We start from the raw sequence: 16,756 nt of genomic DNA, 5'->3' as shown, positions 1-16,756 counted from the left end.
TTTTAAACGTTGGAACCTCATTTAATTTTATGTCTTATAGAGTTTATAATGAGTAAAAGATTATATAAGCGTAATAATTCATCTGTAAACCTAGAAATGTACAGCCAATTTTGAAAGAGATGTACCCTAGCTCAGAAAAATGTTATTGAATAGGTTAATGCTGTTGTAATGAAACGCTTCTTCTAATTAAAAAAAAAATATTTTATTGAAAAAAAATAAAAGAATTTTTAAAAGAAAAAAAAAGAAAAAAAAAAAAAGACTACCCGCTCCATAAGGTTCACAAATTTCCTTTAAGGGAGAGGTCTGTTACTACAGATTATTGTGTTCCTTTGAGAGTATCATGTCTCTTTGCTTTTTATGTTTCTAGTGTCCTTGTATTGATGTCTATGTATCTAGTAAGAAAGCTGCCTCCTCCAATTTCATGTAAGGTCCCTTTTCCCCACAGGGAGAGACTTTTTTCTGTAGACAGGAGTTATACTGTTAGTTCAGTGTGTTGTTAGCTTTGATTCTGAGTGGACCCAGTAGTGTGGCTTCTAAGTAGTTTCTTCAACTGTGATGCTCATCAGCAATGTTCATGGATTTGTGATACAGTAGTGTGGTATGGCTTTGTTAAAGATAAAGCTGTTGCTCGGTAGGCTGTTGAGGCAGATGCAGGGGCTGACAATGCCATAGACAGTGTCTATGTGGCAGGTTCTCCAGTGGTTGGGGCTGTCACATTGGGTTTGCACACTTGGAGGCACTGTGGGTTGACCAACCCTGCATCAGGTTTACCAAAGGGGCGGAGTAGACACCTAGATGGCTGTTGGGTCAGATTCAGTGTGTACTGTTGTTGTGAGTTGCCAGCTGTGGAACTGGCTCACAGGGGCAGGATGAAGCTGCCACCTGGTTGGCTATTAAGTCATGCAGAGGTGTTTGTAGGCATGTCAGACCCCTGGCTGTATGTCAACTTCCTCTCTGTACAAGTTCAAGTGTTCCCTGGGGCAGAGCTGTCACAATCAGTTTAGAACCAAGAGTCTTGACATTTCTGCTAGGCCTATATTTTCAGAGGCTCAGGTTGTAGTGATGCAGCCAATAACCTGAGTGTGGTAGAATGATGACAGAGCCCCAAGAGTAGAGATACATGGCATCTATAAGTCTCTGGAGTGAGATGCCCTCTAGCATTAGGTCCAGGTTCAAGATGACCCTGAGCCACAGCATCTTAGGTCACAGTGTGTGGAGGCTATATAACGTGGACTCCTACTCTGTGGCATGGCAGCTCTGTGAACTCCAGACAGCTCTCCAAAGATCTCAAGTCCTGTTACGGCTGTGGAAGTCTCCTGTACAACTGTCTACAGAGACAATACGGACTATGAGGTCTCCAGCTTATTCTTCCTTGTGAGCAGAAGGCTGTCTTTGCCTAAAGTAGGGGAGTCGTTTGGGGAGAGAAAGGGTGCCACATTATCTTCTCCATGGAATTGTGCTAGGGTTCTATGTGCCACAGAGAGTTTGCTGTCTCTTTCTCTGATCCTTTCCAGAGGATAAATGTAGTCACTCCAGGCAGAATAGAGCTATTTGTTCTCTGTCATGTTCTCTTTTTGTTGGGGGAGTGCTAGGCAACTCCATTTGGCCAACCTGCCAAGCCAACATTACCCTTCTAGAAAGAAATTAAGAGCATCAGAAGATTACATCGGATAATAGGAAAGGGACCAGCAAGATGGCTCAGCAGTTAAGGATACCTACCACCAAACCTGATAACTTGAGTCTGATCCCTGGGACTCACATGGTAGAAGGGAAGAACTGATTTATGCAAGCTGTCCTCTGACTTTGACATGGGCATCATGGCATGTGCATGTCTACACATTTGTACAATTAATAAATGTAATTTTAAAAACTAAGAAAATAGGAGCTGGAGAGATGACTCAGTGGTTAAGAGCACTGGTTGCTTTTACAGAGGACATAGGTTCAATTCCCAGCACCCATATGGCACCTAACTACCATCAATAACCCCAGCTCCAGGTGAATCTGACACCTTCTGACCTGCATGGGCATTGCATGACACAGATGCACTTAACATACATTCAGAAAATATACTCTGGTGCGCGTACACACACACACACACACACACACACACACACATATTTTTTAAAAAACCTAAGAAAATAAGAAACAAGAAAGGTCTCCAATCCAGGCATAATGATATATTCTTATAACCTCAACTCTTGGGTGGCTAAGGCAGGAGAATCACATAAATTGGAGACCAAGCTGAACTATATAGTGAGTTCAAAGCTATCCTGAGCTACACAGTGAGACCCTGCCTCAGAAAGAGAGTAAAAAAGAGGGAAGAAAGGGGGGGAGGGAGGGAGGGAAGGAAGGGGAAAAGGAAGGAAGGAAGGAAGGAAGGAAGGAAGGAAGGAAGGAAGGAAGGAAGGAAGGGGAGAAGGAAGGAAGAGAGGGAGGCAGCCAAGGTCTTCAAATTCCAAATCAGTGACCTGGCTTCCACCCTAGGAAACTAGAAAAGGTCACAAAATAAGATCAAAACAAGCAGGGGGAAAGAAACTGTAGGATTAGAGAAAAAATTAATGAAGTAAAGAACAGTATATTAATAGAGAAAACCAACAATACCAGATGTTGGCTACTTAAAATGACAAGATTGGTAAGTTTATAGCTGAAGTAACAATGTTAAAGGGAAAGAAGAAATAGCCTGGTGTGGTGGTGCTCACCTTTCATCCCAGCACTCGGGAGGCAGATCTCTGTGCAATCGATTGATTGATTGATTGGTTGATTGATTGATTGATTGATTGATTGATTGATTGATCGATCGAGGTCAGCTTAATCTATATGAGTTCCAGGCCAGCTGTGGCTATAGGGAGACCCTGTCTCAAAAATGAAAACAATAACAAAACAAAAATAAAATAAATAGCCAGATGTGGTGGTACACAGCTTTAATCCCAGCACTTGAGAGGCAGAGGCAGGTGGATCTTTGTGAGTTCGAGGTCAGCCTGATCTACATAGAGTTCCAGCCCAACTGAGGCTACAGGGAGACCCTGTCTCAAAGAAACAATAAATAAATTTAAATAAATAAATAAATAAAAATAAGAAGAAAGAAAAGGAAGAAAGAAATTAAACAGTAACTAAAGATAGGTTATCACTCGAGACACCAGAAGCATTAAAAAAAAAAATATAAAGAAATACTAAAAACAACACAATGTAAATCAATTCAACAGCAGCTCAAATGAAGTGGAAAGGCACAGGTCAGGTGAGCAGGGAGATGGCCTGAGCAGTCCTGGTGATGAAAGGAACTGACTGCATTTTAAGTTTTGTTTTCCTATGCTGAGGGTAGAACCCAAGCTTGCTGCATGCCAGGCAAGCACTCTACTCCTGAGCCACATCCCACATGTTCAGTTTAAATCCTTACAAAAACAGCAATCTAGCCCACTGTGGTCATATTGACAAATCCTGCTGAACATTTAAAGAAGGTATGACACTGTTTCTGTATAATTTCCTCAAAAAAAACTAAAACTATCACTACTAATAATTAATAATTATTAACTAACTTTATAAAGTGAGTACTATCCCAATACCCAAACCACACAAATTAATATCCCTCATGTAGATACAAAAATCCTGAAAAAAAAGAGCAAAGAAAATCCATCAACATGAGAGAGTATTTGCCGACCACTTGGAGTTTATCTTGGGTCTCAGTACTCAAAAAACAATTGATATAAACCACATTAATACTGAAAAAAAAAACCACTGAATCATGCCTGCTGATAAAGAAATAACACTGGGCAAAATTCAACATCCACTCATGATTTTTAAGGAACTTTCAGTACCAGCAAGATGACTTGCCACACAAGCCTCGTGACCTGAGGTTCAAACCCTCGAACCCATATAAAAGTGAAAGAAGAGTCCCAACTATATGAAGTTGTTTTCTGACCTCCACATGTGCATCACTGCACCCCACACGCATACACATATCATGTACTCATATACACACAAAATAATTTAAAAAAAACTTTCAGCAAGCACAGTCATAAGAGAAAAAAACAACAAATCTGATTTAAGCGAAATTAAAAACTTTTGCTGCTTAAAAAAATACTATAAGAGGGGCTGGAAAAATGGTGCCATGCAAGAGCACTGGCTGCTCTTGCAGAGGACCCACATGGCAGCTAACCATCTCCCATAACGCCAGTTCCAGGGGATCCAATGCCCTCTTCTGACCTCTACGGGCATTGCAAGACACAGGTGCACTTACATGTATGCAGTATATTCATGCACATAAAATAAAATAAATACAAGAAAATGAAAAGATAATCAGCTGAGGAAAAACATTTGCAAAATCATAGCTCTAGTAAGGAATTTATGAGGCTGGAGAGATCAGTGGTTAAGAGCACTTACTGCTCTTCCAGAGGATCCAGGCCCGGTTCCCAGCACACACCTGGTGGCTAACACCCATCCTTAACTCTAGTTCCAGGGGATCCAATACTCTCTTATAGCCTCCATGAACATCAAGCACACATGTGGTGCACTTACATACATGCAGGCAAAATACTCAAACACATAAAATAAAAATAATTTGTATGATTAAGGCTAGTATAGTCAATGGTCAGAAAGAAAAATAATTTTATACTTAATATAAAAAATTGGGGCCTGGCGAGATGGCTCTATAGGTAAAGGCACCTGCTGCCAAGACTTACAACTTGTGTTTGATCCCCAGGGCCCACGAAGTAGAAGGAGAGAGCCAACTCTGACCCTCTACACATGTATAGTAACATTCATGTGGGGGTGGGGGAAGCACACACACATGATAAACAAATAAATGAAATAAAAAATTGTGACAGGCACAGTAGCTGTAACCCTAACACTAAGGAGGTTAATATAGGAGGATTGCTGAGAGTCCAAGGCCAGCTTGGGATACATATGAAACCCTGTCTCGAAAAACAAACTAACTGGGCATGATGGTGTTCGCCTTTAATCTCACAACTTGAGATGCAGAGGCAGGCAGATCTCTGTGAGATGGTGGCCAGCCTTGCCTACATAGCAAGTTCCAGGCCAGATGGAGCTACAGGTAGACCCCGTCTCAAAAAGACAAAAAACAAAATAAAACAACAACAGCAACAAAAACCAAATTCAATACTGAGTTGGCAGCCCCATGGTGCTGTACTTGCCTACCATGCATGAGACCCATGTGATGGTACGACCACCAGCACTAAAAAAAAAAACGTGTCATTAGATGAAAATGGTAGTATATACTTGCAAGCCCAACACTACAGGCTGAGGCAAGAGAACCATGAGCTTTAGGCTAGCCGGAGATACATAGGGAGACCTTGCCTCAAAATAGCAACAATGACAACAGCAAAAAGAATTTTTATTTTTTACAAAAAAGAACAATAAGCCGGGTGTGGTGGCGCACGCCTGTAGTCCCAGCACTTGGGAGGCAGAGGCAGGTGGATCTCTGTGAGTTCAAAGCCAGCCTGGTCTACATAGTGAGTTCCAGGGCAGCTGGGGCTACAGGGAGACCCTGTCTCAAAAAAAGACCAAAAAAAAAAAAGAGCAATAATACAACAAACATATTTAAATCAAGTTTAAAACAGGTAAAACATTTAAATATGTCACCAAAATCCATGTGATTGACAAACAAAATCATGAAAACATAGCATCACTGATCATTAGGGAAGCACTAGCTAAGACTGCAGTAAAATGCCACTGCATAGTAATCAGAGAGGCTAAAATGAAAAGGTGGACCATTCCCATTACTGAATACACAAGGCGTCTCCAACAGCCATGCTCTGCTAACAGGATTAGAACGTGGTACAACCACTTTGGAATAAACTTTAGTCATTTCTTTAAAAACAGCCCCAAACTGGAAACCATGCAAAAGTCCATCAACAGCTGAACAAACAGCAGTATGTCCACACAATGGAACATATGCAATCTCTAGGTAAAAGGTGGAAGCACTGACACACTTCATCTGAATGAATCTCAAAATAATCAGAAAGAGTAAATACTGTGATTCTATTTATATAAAATTCTAGGAAATGCTAACTGACCTACTGGAAACCTGGGGAAGTACAGAGAGGGAGGGGAGAAGCTTACAAAGGGGCAAAAGGAAACTTCCAGGACAATGGGCATGCTTAAGACAATGTGGAGATAGTGTCTCAGGTGTTGAAACTGTCAAACTGTCCCTTTAAATATCTGCAGTTTATTGTATGTAATTATACTTCATTTTTCAAAAGTCAGCAGCTAAACAAACCAATTGAAAGTCCTCAAAAGACACTAAGATGTACAAATGGTAAATATGCAGAAAAGGTTGCTCAGGAGCCATCAGGGAGAGATGTAAAGCAGTAGTGAAATGCCCCCACATATCTATCAGGTGGCTATAAATAAGAAAAAAAAGGTCTGAGAAAAATCAAGTGCTGCCAAGAATGTGGAGCAACTGGAACTCTTAGGCTTTTGGTGAGATGCAATCTGTGTGAACACTCTGAAAAATTGGCAGTTCCCTTAAAAATTAAATATGCCCAGAACACATCACCCAAGCAGCTCTGCTCCTAAAATTTAGAGATGAAAACACAGGTGCAAACAGAAGCTATACAGGAATGCTTATAGTTTCATTCATAATCACCACAAACAAACAAAAAAAAATAACTCAAATGGCCATCCTTGGGTGAATGGGATACTATTCAGCAATAATAAGGAACAAATTATTGATAAGGCAACCGTGTGGACTAATTTCCAGAGAGTTACATTAAGCAGAAGGCTACACAGTATACTAGTCTGTTTATAGGACATTCTGGAAAAGGCAAAAGTATAGCTAGGGCGGAGTGATTATCTACCAGGGGTAGGAGAGGAAGGGGCTCACTACCAAAGAGTTGTCAAGGGAATGAGTTTGCTGCAGCCTGACTGCAGAGGTGCTGGCGCAGTCATGTGTTAAAACTCATTGTAAGTTCAAATAATAATAATGTAAAATATATTTATATGTTAAATAACAAAATATACTAAATTAATAAGTATGTATACAAACACAGAATATTAATAACATAATAAAAATAGTATCTGCCAATCCATGCTGATGTAAAGATATGATTAAAACCAGGCATGAAAATACACACCTGTAGCCCTAGCACTTGGGTGGCTGATGAAGGAGGACTGCAAATTTGAGGCTAGCCTGGGGTTTACTGCCAGACCATGTGTGTGTGTGTGTGTGTGTGTGTACAGGAAGATGAGGAGGAAGAGGGAATTGAGGGAGTGGGGGAGGAGAGAGAAACACTGAGTAAATAATGGACTGCAGGAGAGATCTCCCAAGCAGAACTCCACTTTACTTAGCTGCTCTATTCCCAGAGAGGGAGTGTGTAACTCCTACACTGTATGTGTGGACTAGGCAGTGGCTCCCTTCCTTAGAGTGCAGGATGAAAGGAGTAAGTGCAGAGGAGAAGCCTGCCCAACACCACCTCTGCAGGTGACCAAGGTCAGCATCGGCAGGCAGGCAGGAGTCACATCAATGATATGCACCAAGGATTTTATACAGGCACTTTATCTGTATGGACTTCCTCCCCCAAACCATTGCCTCAGTATGATCATGAGGCAAAGAAGCAATGAATCCAACTGAGGGACATTCTCTAGACCACTGTGCCTCACACTCGCCAACCTCATCAACAATACAAAGTTTAAGAAACTGTCAGTCAGTAGGCTAAGGAGACAAAGAGGGAAAAGGCAACGCAGGACCCTGGAATGGAAAAGGACATTAAGTGCAAATTCAGAAGTCCACATTCAGCTTGGTTTCAGTCCTCAGAGTGCCCACCCTAAGATGTCAACAAGACAGAGGCCTTAACCCCTCTTCTGTGAACACTAGCACGCTTGGCCACTGCTCACCTGGCCATTCTCTGGAAAGCTGTATTCAAATAATGCATACCATAGATACTTGTGCTTAATTTTCTTGTGTTTTCCTGTGTCCTAATGTATTAAAAGAACTCAATTCTGGCTCACACATTTCTGGCTTTAGAAGCAATTCCTAATTCTTCTCAAGGTCACTAAAACAGATTCAAGACCTCTTTTTGTTTGTTTTTCTGAAAGCGTCTCAATATGTAACCCTGGTGAGCCTGGAACTCAAGATCCTCCTACCTCAGTCTCCCAGGTGCTGGGATTACAGGCGTATGGCACTATGCCAACTTTAACACCCATTTTTATTTTTATTTTTTTATTTAGCTTTTATTTTTTGGTATTGAGACAGGAATGCGCCTTCCATTTAAAATAACTTACCACCTTACTTCTACCCTGATACAGTTTAAAAATCAACAGTGCTCCCTAGACAAGCCAATCATTATTTGCTGAAGTCTATTAACAATGACTTTTATCATCACTGACTTCCTAAAGGTACCTTCTTTGGACACAAAGCAGCATGCCAGGAAAAGAAAGGTCAGCTTGCTCCCCTCTAACCCATCCCACTTGTCACTGAGATGTAAAGACTTAGAATCCACAAGTATGGCAGGCCTGAAAGAACACAACTCAGGCCCCAGGCCCAGGGCAGACACTCAGGAGACATACACAGGGAATGCATGTGGGGGTGCAATAGGGTTTCCTCTTGCCTTCTGCTTGCACTGCACCTTCTAGGCTATCCTCAGAACAGGAAAGGTGCTCCTTGAACAGGCCTGTTCTGAGCAGAGGCCTCTTTGATGACATGAGAAAACATCATCAAGGCCCAGAACCTGGGAACTGTCCTGCACCACAGCTTCAGCCAGGGACCTGGCTCCTGCAGCCAGGCCCACATGCTGTACTCAGTGGAGTTGTGCTGCATCTGCAGCCCTGGGCTATCCAGCCGGCCTGGCATGCTGCCCAGTGCTGCTGCTTCAAATCCAGACACCCAGCTCTGAGCATAGCCCTCTCTATCTGTGAAGTAAAGGGGGATCACCACATCAGTGGATTCCATACAATCCATCAGAAACCAGCCCTCAACACTCTCCTCAATCACTGAGACTGCCAGCCCACTCAGGTCCCCAAGGGTATCACTTATGTGGCCTTGGCACTGAGTCCAGGACAGGTAGGAGTGGCCTGGCAAGAGACCTCAAGGCCTCTGAGGGGTGGTCCTGCCATAAATAAGGACATAGCCCCTCCCTGAGAGGCCAAGACCTGCCCTCATGTGCTGCAGAAAAGATGTGCTTCAGATATAAACAGGGACAGTAAGATTCCTATCCCATCACCTGCCACTCGTGAACAGAAAGAGCTGGACATGTTCCCAGGCTGTGCCCATGTGTTGCCACAGCTGGCCATGAGGGGTACCTGAGTCTCTACCTACATCACCTGGTGCAGGCCCAGCCTGGGAAAGACCCAAGGAGGCTGGGCCAGCCCTGGCCACAGCCCTGCCCATGCCCACAAAGCCCCTCCCTGACCCAAGCGCGGGAAGCAGGTCTGCTACAGTAACTCAAGTTGCACAAAGAAACCATTCCTGGAATGGGGCTCCATTTGGCGACTCAGAGTCAAAGGCGTACTTCATCGCTGCTTTCCAAATCCTGAGCATTGTCAGGGCCTTTCCCCTTTGAAGCCTCGCTGAGTGATTGAAGCGTCTACTTTCTGAGGGGCAGATAGCACCGGGCCAGTAATCTGACTCTAAGCCATGGGATAAAGGTAGTTTGTTTCCTCTCAGCCTGTCTGTCAACACCTCCTCAGTAATTAGCCCTAATTATTACAAAAGGCCAGCCTCCCATTCGGTTATTAAATCAGAAATGGTATCATGGCCGGGCATCTGTCAACGCCCCAACTGGCGACCTTCGATTCATTGAATCCTCTGTCAGTCTCCGCCTTGAGAAGTGCCCAGGCAGGCAGGCAGGCAGGCAGCGGTTTCAAAGATGTAGAACCCAGGAAGCATTCTGGGCAGCAGGGAGACAGGGAAGACAGCAGGGAGGGTAGATCAGTGCTGAAGTGCAAGCTGGCATCTTCCCCAGGACTGGTAAGGCACACTCCAATCACCAGCTCACCTCACTGCAGGGCTGACCAATGTCAACCTGTGAGTGTGTGGACAGCCAGATGCCCAGACTTGCATTGGGAGTCTTCTCTGAGAAAGGCAGGTAGGCTGCAGCCTTGACTAACAGCTCAGCCTGAGGCCCAAGGGAGTCCTTCACTAGCTCTGAGAAGTTATACAAGGAAAACACCCCATGGGGGAGCTGAGCCCCACTATGTGCCCAAGCCTAGCCTAGGCACCTCTGCAGGCAGAACATCTCCTGAGGGTCAGTATGTCCAAACACAGGTTGAGTTTTAGTGGTAGAACTGGTTTCCATGCTGGGCTGACACTGTAGTCCTGAAAGCCCTGGGCAGATGTGTGACCACCCTGCACCAAGGACCTGAGCCTTGGCTTCTCTCCAGGAGAAATAAGCTGTTCATTCTACAACAGAAGCCTAGTTTCTGCCAGGTGTTGCTCTGACTCTAAGGTGCTGCCCCACCAAAATTCATGCCCTTACTTCCCTAGGGACAGCATCCAATCCCAGCACTCTTAGAGCTCCTGGCCAGCAGTGAGCCCAGAAGTACCTGGTCACTCATTCTACCAGTTTTTCACTCCCTCCTGACAGGTTCCACAGACTTTGAGAAGAGGTGACAGAGACCAGACAGTCCCAGCTTCCCAAAAGGCCTGCTCTGCTAGAGACACAGCCTATCTGGTAGACTGGGGCTCAAAGAAGAGACCATCACAGCCCTCTTGCCAGCCCACCAAGGTCTCTTTTTCCCAGCAGTGTCACCACTAAATCCCTGTCAGGTGCTGAAACAGTTCTCAGTCCTCAGGGTCAACAACTGTCACAGTAGCAGGGCCAGGCCAGTAGAGCAGTGAGAGTGGGAGTGGGTCTCAGGAGACAAGGACATGAGTTGGTTTTCATCCTTGTTGTTTAAAAGCCTCCTGGCTGAAGCATGTGAAGTGCATGTGAGGCATGGAGTGTTAGTCAGTCTGCCCTGTCTGCAAAGGCTTCCTGAAGCTGTGGGCACTGAGGCCAGTAGTCACAGACAGAGCTAAAAGGAAATGCCAGGATGGAGCTGCTGTGCTATAGGGACAGATAGGGGTTCTCTAAGAAGGGGCATCTCAAGCTGCAGCCAAGGACAGAGGAGCAGGTAGGTCTAAGGGTACTGAGAGGTGGCAGGAAGGAAGCTGACTAGGGCATTTTTAGCCAGCCTCCTCCAAGATACTTACGGGTAGAGGTGGGAACTCAGCCAGCACCAGGCCACAGGCCTTCTATGTCTGAACACATGGAAAATCTTGCTGCTCTACAGGAAGTGTGACCACCCTTTGTGCTAGAGCCAGCTCTATGCCCAGTTTGGCAAGAAGCCAGGTCATCAGAGTTAAGAGCCACCTCATCAGGGAGTTAACACCCACACAGGTGTGTGATGGGTCTTGGGGAAGATGCATGCCCAGGCAGCTCCTGAGAGCCCAGTCCCCTTGGAGGAGAGGTCCTCAACCATGGTGGTGGGGACATTTTCTGATAGGAACTTGCATGCAAGTGCCTCATCTTATGGCACAAACTACCACAGGTTGTGGAGTCCCCATCACACCCACAGAAGCAGCATGGCAAGGTGTGTATGTGCCCTGTGGACTCCTAAGCATGTACACCTACCTGCACTGTCAGTTGTACACATGCTTACAAACCCATGCCAGCATCGTGACCACCACACCGACATCTACGGCCAACATGAAAGAGTTAAGCCAGGCTGCTGTGGGCTCCAGACTTGCAGGCAGGCACTTCCACACTAAGGGCCTTACATGTACAACCTGCCAGCTCCCACCCCAGCTTGCAAGATGCTGATCCTAGAAATGTGCTTCTACTGGTCCCCACAACTCCCTGGCCCCCATGGCCATGCTTCCACTGTCCATCTGCCTCCTGTACTGTACAGACAGAGACACAAGGGACAGAATAGGGGAAGGAGAGAACTCACATGTCCCTTTCCATCTGCCTGGTAGCCAGAACATTGGGATGGCAGAAGACTCTGGCAAATATACAAGTACTCACCACCCACAGGCCATGATTGTTCCTCTATTGGCCTCACCTACCCACAGGGCCCTCCAGGGATCAGTGCCTGCTACAGAGGATAATGCAGCTCCCACGAAACAGCAGGCTCTGACAAGCTGGCCACAGAACAGTGACCCCAGGGCTGTGAGAGACAAGCACTGGTAGAGCTGGGTATGGAGCCCACCGTACTCTCCTCTCTAGGAACAAACGTGGTTTTAAAATTAGCCAAGACAATCTGAGGAATAACATGCAGGTGGACATTTCTCTATCACAAAATCAAGGCTCCTTATAAAACCAGCATAACCTAATACAAGACAGACCAGACCAGAGTACAGCCAGGGAAACAGTGAGTAGCTGAGGCCAGGCCGGGGCTGTTCCCTTATGGAAAAAAGGAGAAACAAGACCCTCTGCCAGTCAGGATACAACAGGCTGTACTCTGGAACACACACACACACACACACACACACACACACACACACACACACAATTTAGCAGCCTCACACATGAAACATTTATTTCTTGCTCAGATTACACATCCATGGTGGCTGGCAGAGTCTCTGTCCATCATAGGCCTTGACAGGAGACCCTCCCTCATCCCAGTCACACTAATGACTGGACTCCAGGCTTAATGTCAAAGGCAACACATGAGACTTTAGGAAAACAGGACGATGTCTTTGAACTCTCATGTAGGGAAAGATTTCTTAAATAATAAATGAAAAGAGTCCATGTCTAGAATAGCTAGGAACTGCCTACTCAGGGCAGAGACTGGCAATTCCATCCCTCAGCACAGGCTCCAAAGCCAAAGCCCTGAGGGGCCCTGCACACAGCACAGAGGGCTGCTCACAGCACTGTCCAAAACTACAAAAATGAAAATAATGCCCAAAGAAACCCACCTTGGGCATTGTTATAGGCTGAATAATCCCCTAAATTCCTAAGTTGAAGTCCTAGTCCCTATTTGCACATCAGGATGTGATGGTATTCAGATGGGGTCTTTAAAGAGGTGAAACTGTTATTGAGTATGTTAAAGCTGTAATGAAATGCTTCTTCTAAACACACACACACACACACACACACACACACACACACACATATAAAATAAGACAAAACCTTTAGGATGGGCCTGATCCAACATGGCTGATATCCTGGGAGATTAGGAAATAGAAACATACTCAGAGAGATGACCATGTGAGGACACGGAGAAGATGGCCACCCACAAACCGAAGAGAGACCTTAGGAAAAACCATTCTGCCTGGATCTTGACCTTGGACTATGACGATCCAGAACTGTGAAGAGAAGCATTTCGGTTTGGAAATGCAGCCTGAAGTCCACAGGCATCTTCCCGTTAGGCCCTCCTTCTCTCTCTCTCCAGTGGCTGCATTCAATATGCATGGCTGCTCAATCAGTTCAATACTGAGTATCCCATTCCACATGAAGCAGACCTGTGTAACTCAGGTGCAGCTCCATGGCTTCCTCTGGCCATGGTATAGGTGGGTGACATGTATCACTTGTGACTCACTTATGGGTTCCCCACAGCCCCACTTGACTGTGAAGTACATCCAGATGGAGGACCTATCAACATGTTTCTCAGGGACAGCAGCAGCACAGCATGTCCAGTTCATCTACTATGGACACATTGTGTGAACAGGAAACGAGTGGCACTCATTCAGGTCACTGAGACTCTAGTTTTTGTTACTACAGCAGGATTTGGCCAACGCTGACAAATGCTATAGGAATGACTACTTATTTGCCCTGGCCCCTATGCTGGATCTTCGGGCTCTTTCAGCTTTGCTGCTCATAATGCAATGATATCTGTGAGATGGTCACAAGGGCTTAGGCCTCAGCCAGGCACAGTGAACATCATCCTCATTCAGCCCTCCTGACCACTCAGTGACAAGGACAAATTACTTTAGGAATGAGGAGTTAGGCAAAATAAGATGGGACTAAACTTGTCTGCTCTCAGAACCCACACACCATGATTATATATCACAACTACCCATGGCATGAGCATGTGGGCAAGTAGTCAGATATATACATGCCTAGCACTGTTAATGTGGTGAAGCCAAAGCACCTCATACTCCCACCAATAGCACGAAGGAACCTATTTGCCATAATTTGGCAATTCTGGACTTGTAAGACTTAGAACCCTAGAACTGCTTATCTTTTCCTGTAGTACTGATGCTCTAGTTTGGAACCTAAATGTCCCCTAAAAGCCCACATGTTAAAGGCTGAGTCCCCATCTGGCTCCAATGGGAAGTGGTGGGACTTGAAGTGAAGCCTCATGGAAAGTTTCAAGTCACCTCAGGACCCCTTAAGATCCCCTTGAATGGATATGGGGCCATTCACCTGCTTTTACTTTTTCTTATCCTGAACATGAGGCAAATGGTTTTGCTACACGTTGCCATCATGAGCTGCCAACAAATGCTGAACTAAAACTCCCAAAATTGTGACCCTAAACCTTTCCTCTTCATAAGCTGATTTGCTCAGGCACATGTTACAGTAACAGGAAGCTAACTCAAGCACCTCTGACTTTTTAAAAATGTCATCTCTAATCCATCCTGAGTATGTGCTAGCACAAAAACTGATAGATACCCTGTTTCAGTACACTCCAGATGGCCAACCCAGGTGTCAATTGCGTTGATCTGAAATATCCCTATAACATGTACTGAATTTCAACTTAGATGGCTCTAAAATGGTTCCCCCTCACTATTGTTTCTCTACACCAACATCCAAGTGGCTCAAATACTGCAGCTTCACAAAGTATTACAATGTGTCAGAAGAGTTTTCCTTGAAGACAGGTCCTATAAAAACCTTTTGCTAGGGCCAATGGCCTAGCTTCTGAAGATAAGATCTCCAGTTATTTCCAAGGGAAGTGAGGGTCACACCCTAATCAGAGGCAGGCCTGGTATCTCAGTCAACTCCAAGCACATCCAGCAAACCCTGCCAGCTCTGCAGCTCCAGGGGTGCCCTCCTCCAGGTCATCTGCCCTATATACAGTCCTGCATGGTGCAACCTTCTTTCCCAAGGAGCAGAGCATCTGAGTCAATGCCCATTGACATCAGTGCTGGTGTCACTAGTGACAAACTACTTTGCAATGATCTAGAAGACCAGGCCATAGTCCACTCTTCTGTGCCACCTACACAGGCACCCACAAGCAGGCAATCTAGTCACTGTTAATGGCAAGAGCCCAATCACAGTGAATAGACTCTTCTTCTTTATAGGACCCAGACTCATTTTCCAGATTCTGCCAAGTGCTCTAAAGCCTACCAAGCAGACGCTGAGCAGACACCAAGCAGTAGGCCTTCAGAAGTATGGTGCACCATGAGTCAAGTCTCCAGGAGATGCCTTGGGGTACACAAGTCAGTTGGGACAATGGTAATTTTAAGCAGAAGGAACTGACTTCAGGTCCATCTGAGGTAGAAAAGTAGCTGCAGAAGGACCAGCAAGGTGGCAGAGGCCAGCTGGGTAACTGGACCATGATCCCAGAAAGCCCTTCTAGGTTCCATCATCAGAGCCATAGGTAGGCCCAGCCACAGGAACTAGAGTGTGAGAGATCAGTCTAGCCCTGAGCAGGGGGGTTGTGGAGCTGGACAGCCTTGTACAAAAGGCTCAGGGCTGGGCCCAGACACCTAGAGATGCCCACATCTGAACTGAAGTACACACTGGCTCTGTCAGCTTGCCTGCTTGCTGCAGGGGTTAAGGTATAGCACTTTGCTAAAATATCACTTTCCTGTTAGCAACATTCCTAGCTGTTTTATGTACAAGGAACCTGTGCTCTGAAATAATTTATAGGTTAAACCACCTGGACCGAAAGCAAACTATCCCAACAAGCTCTATTTTTCTGAAAGTCTTTCCAGATGTTTGTTTATCACTGTCTTCCTAATGTAGCCAGCTGCATTAAGTCTATGGTTCTACTGTTTTCTTCCAGTTTCCAAGATTAGCACTAAGCAGGTACCCGCTGGGTACTGGGCAGCTGTGTCTCCATCCTCTGGTAAATTTGGCTGGAGGAGCTTCTAGGCTCAGCTCACTGATCCTCATTCAAGTGCAGAACTGGTCTTTCTTCATTCCAATCCCTGGCCTGGGGCCTCACTGCTCTGATCTGCTACCTGCTCTTCACTTACCTAGAGCTCTCAGAACTCGGATCCCAAGTACACCTGGCATCTCCCAGCCCAACCCATCTAGCTACAGCTCCTCCCATCAGACCCTTTCACCCTCACAGCTTCACTGGGAACCTCCTCATGACACTGACCTGGGACACTTCTGGCTGAGGCTCTGCTGACAGAATGGGTACAGAGCTCCCGCCCACAAAACAAGGACTATCAGCAGCCACCATACGCTCAGCAGGTGATTCAACTTATATTTAATGAGACCAGCAATGTTCTAGGGACAAAAATCTACAACAAAGCCCAGACCTAGAGGCTCAGGCTCACAAGAGATGCAAGTCATTTACAACACTGGGGCTTTAAGTGTTGAACCATTGCTATGACACAATACGTCATGTATAAGGATTGTACAGAGTACTAGGACAGCACTAGCAGCTCCACCCGTGTCAGATTTTGAATACAACCAAGTGTGGCGAGAATGTTGCCATTCAGAAAGAGGAATGCCTAGAGTAGAGCCTAGCAAGGGGCTTGGATCCTACCCTCCTGCACCCAAACCTTTCAGCTGGCCAGGGATTCTGGTAAGCGCACAAGAAAGCATGGTTCTCAGCCAAGATGCCATCTTACCCCTTAGAAGGATGAATGTGGCTGCTTTACACTGCTCACAAATGGAATCCACCAAAGTGTGCAGTGATAGATAGG

The 16,756-nt window shown here is 45.5% G+C and overlaps 1 protein-coding gene and 1 pseudogene across 4 annotated transcripts in view; both read right to left on the bottom strand.

Annotated features, from left to right (window-relative positions):
• LOC103742078 overlaps positions 1 to 1,250 on the bottom strand; it is a 4,147-nt pseudogene extending 2,897 nt beyond the window's left edge.
• Gnb1l (G protein subunit beta 1 like) overlaps positions 1 to 16,756 on the bottom strand; it is a 70,754-nt gene that overhangs the window by 49,228 nt on the left and 4,770 nt on the right. The window contains exon 1 of one of the 4 annotated variants that reach the window (XM_029568278.1): positions 2,700 to 2,750. The exons of the other annotated variants lie outside the window; for them this stretch is intronic. Within the exon in view, the coding sequence (XP_029424138.1) occupies positions 2,700 to 2,706 (7 nt within the window). The 5' untranslated portion in view covers positions 2,707 to 2,750. Of the gene's footprint in view, positions 1 to 2,699; positions 2,751 to 16,756 lie in introns of those variants that run through there. 4 annotated transcript variants of the gene reach the window in all.

Source organism: Nannospalax galili, unplaced genomic scaffold (assembly GCF_000622305.1).
Source record: "Nannospalax galili isolate Female #2095 unplaced genomic scaffold, S.galili_v1.0 scaffold820, whole genome shotgun sequence".
In the NCBI taxonomy this organism is placed as follows: Eukaryota; Metazoa; Chordata; class Mammalia; order Rodentia; family Spalacidae; genus Nannospalax; species Nannospalax galili.
This window is presented reverse-complemented; position numbering and strand designations above follow the sequence as displayed.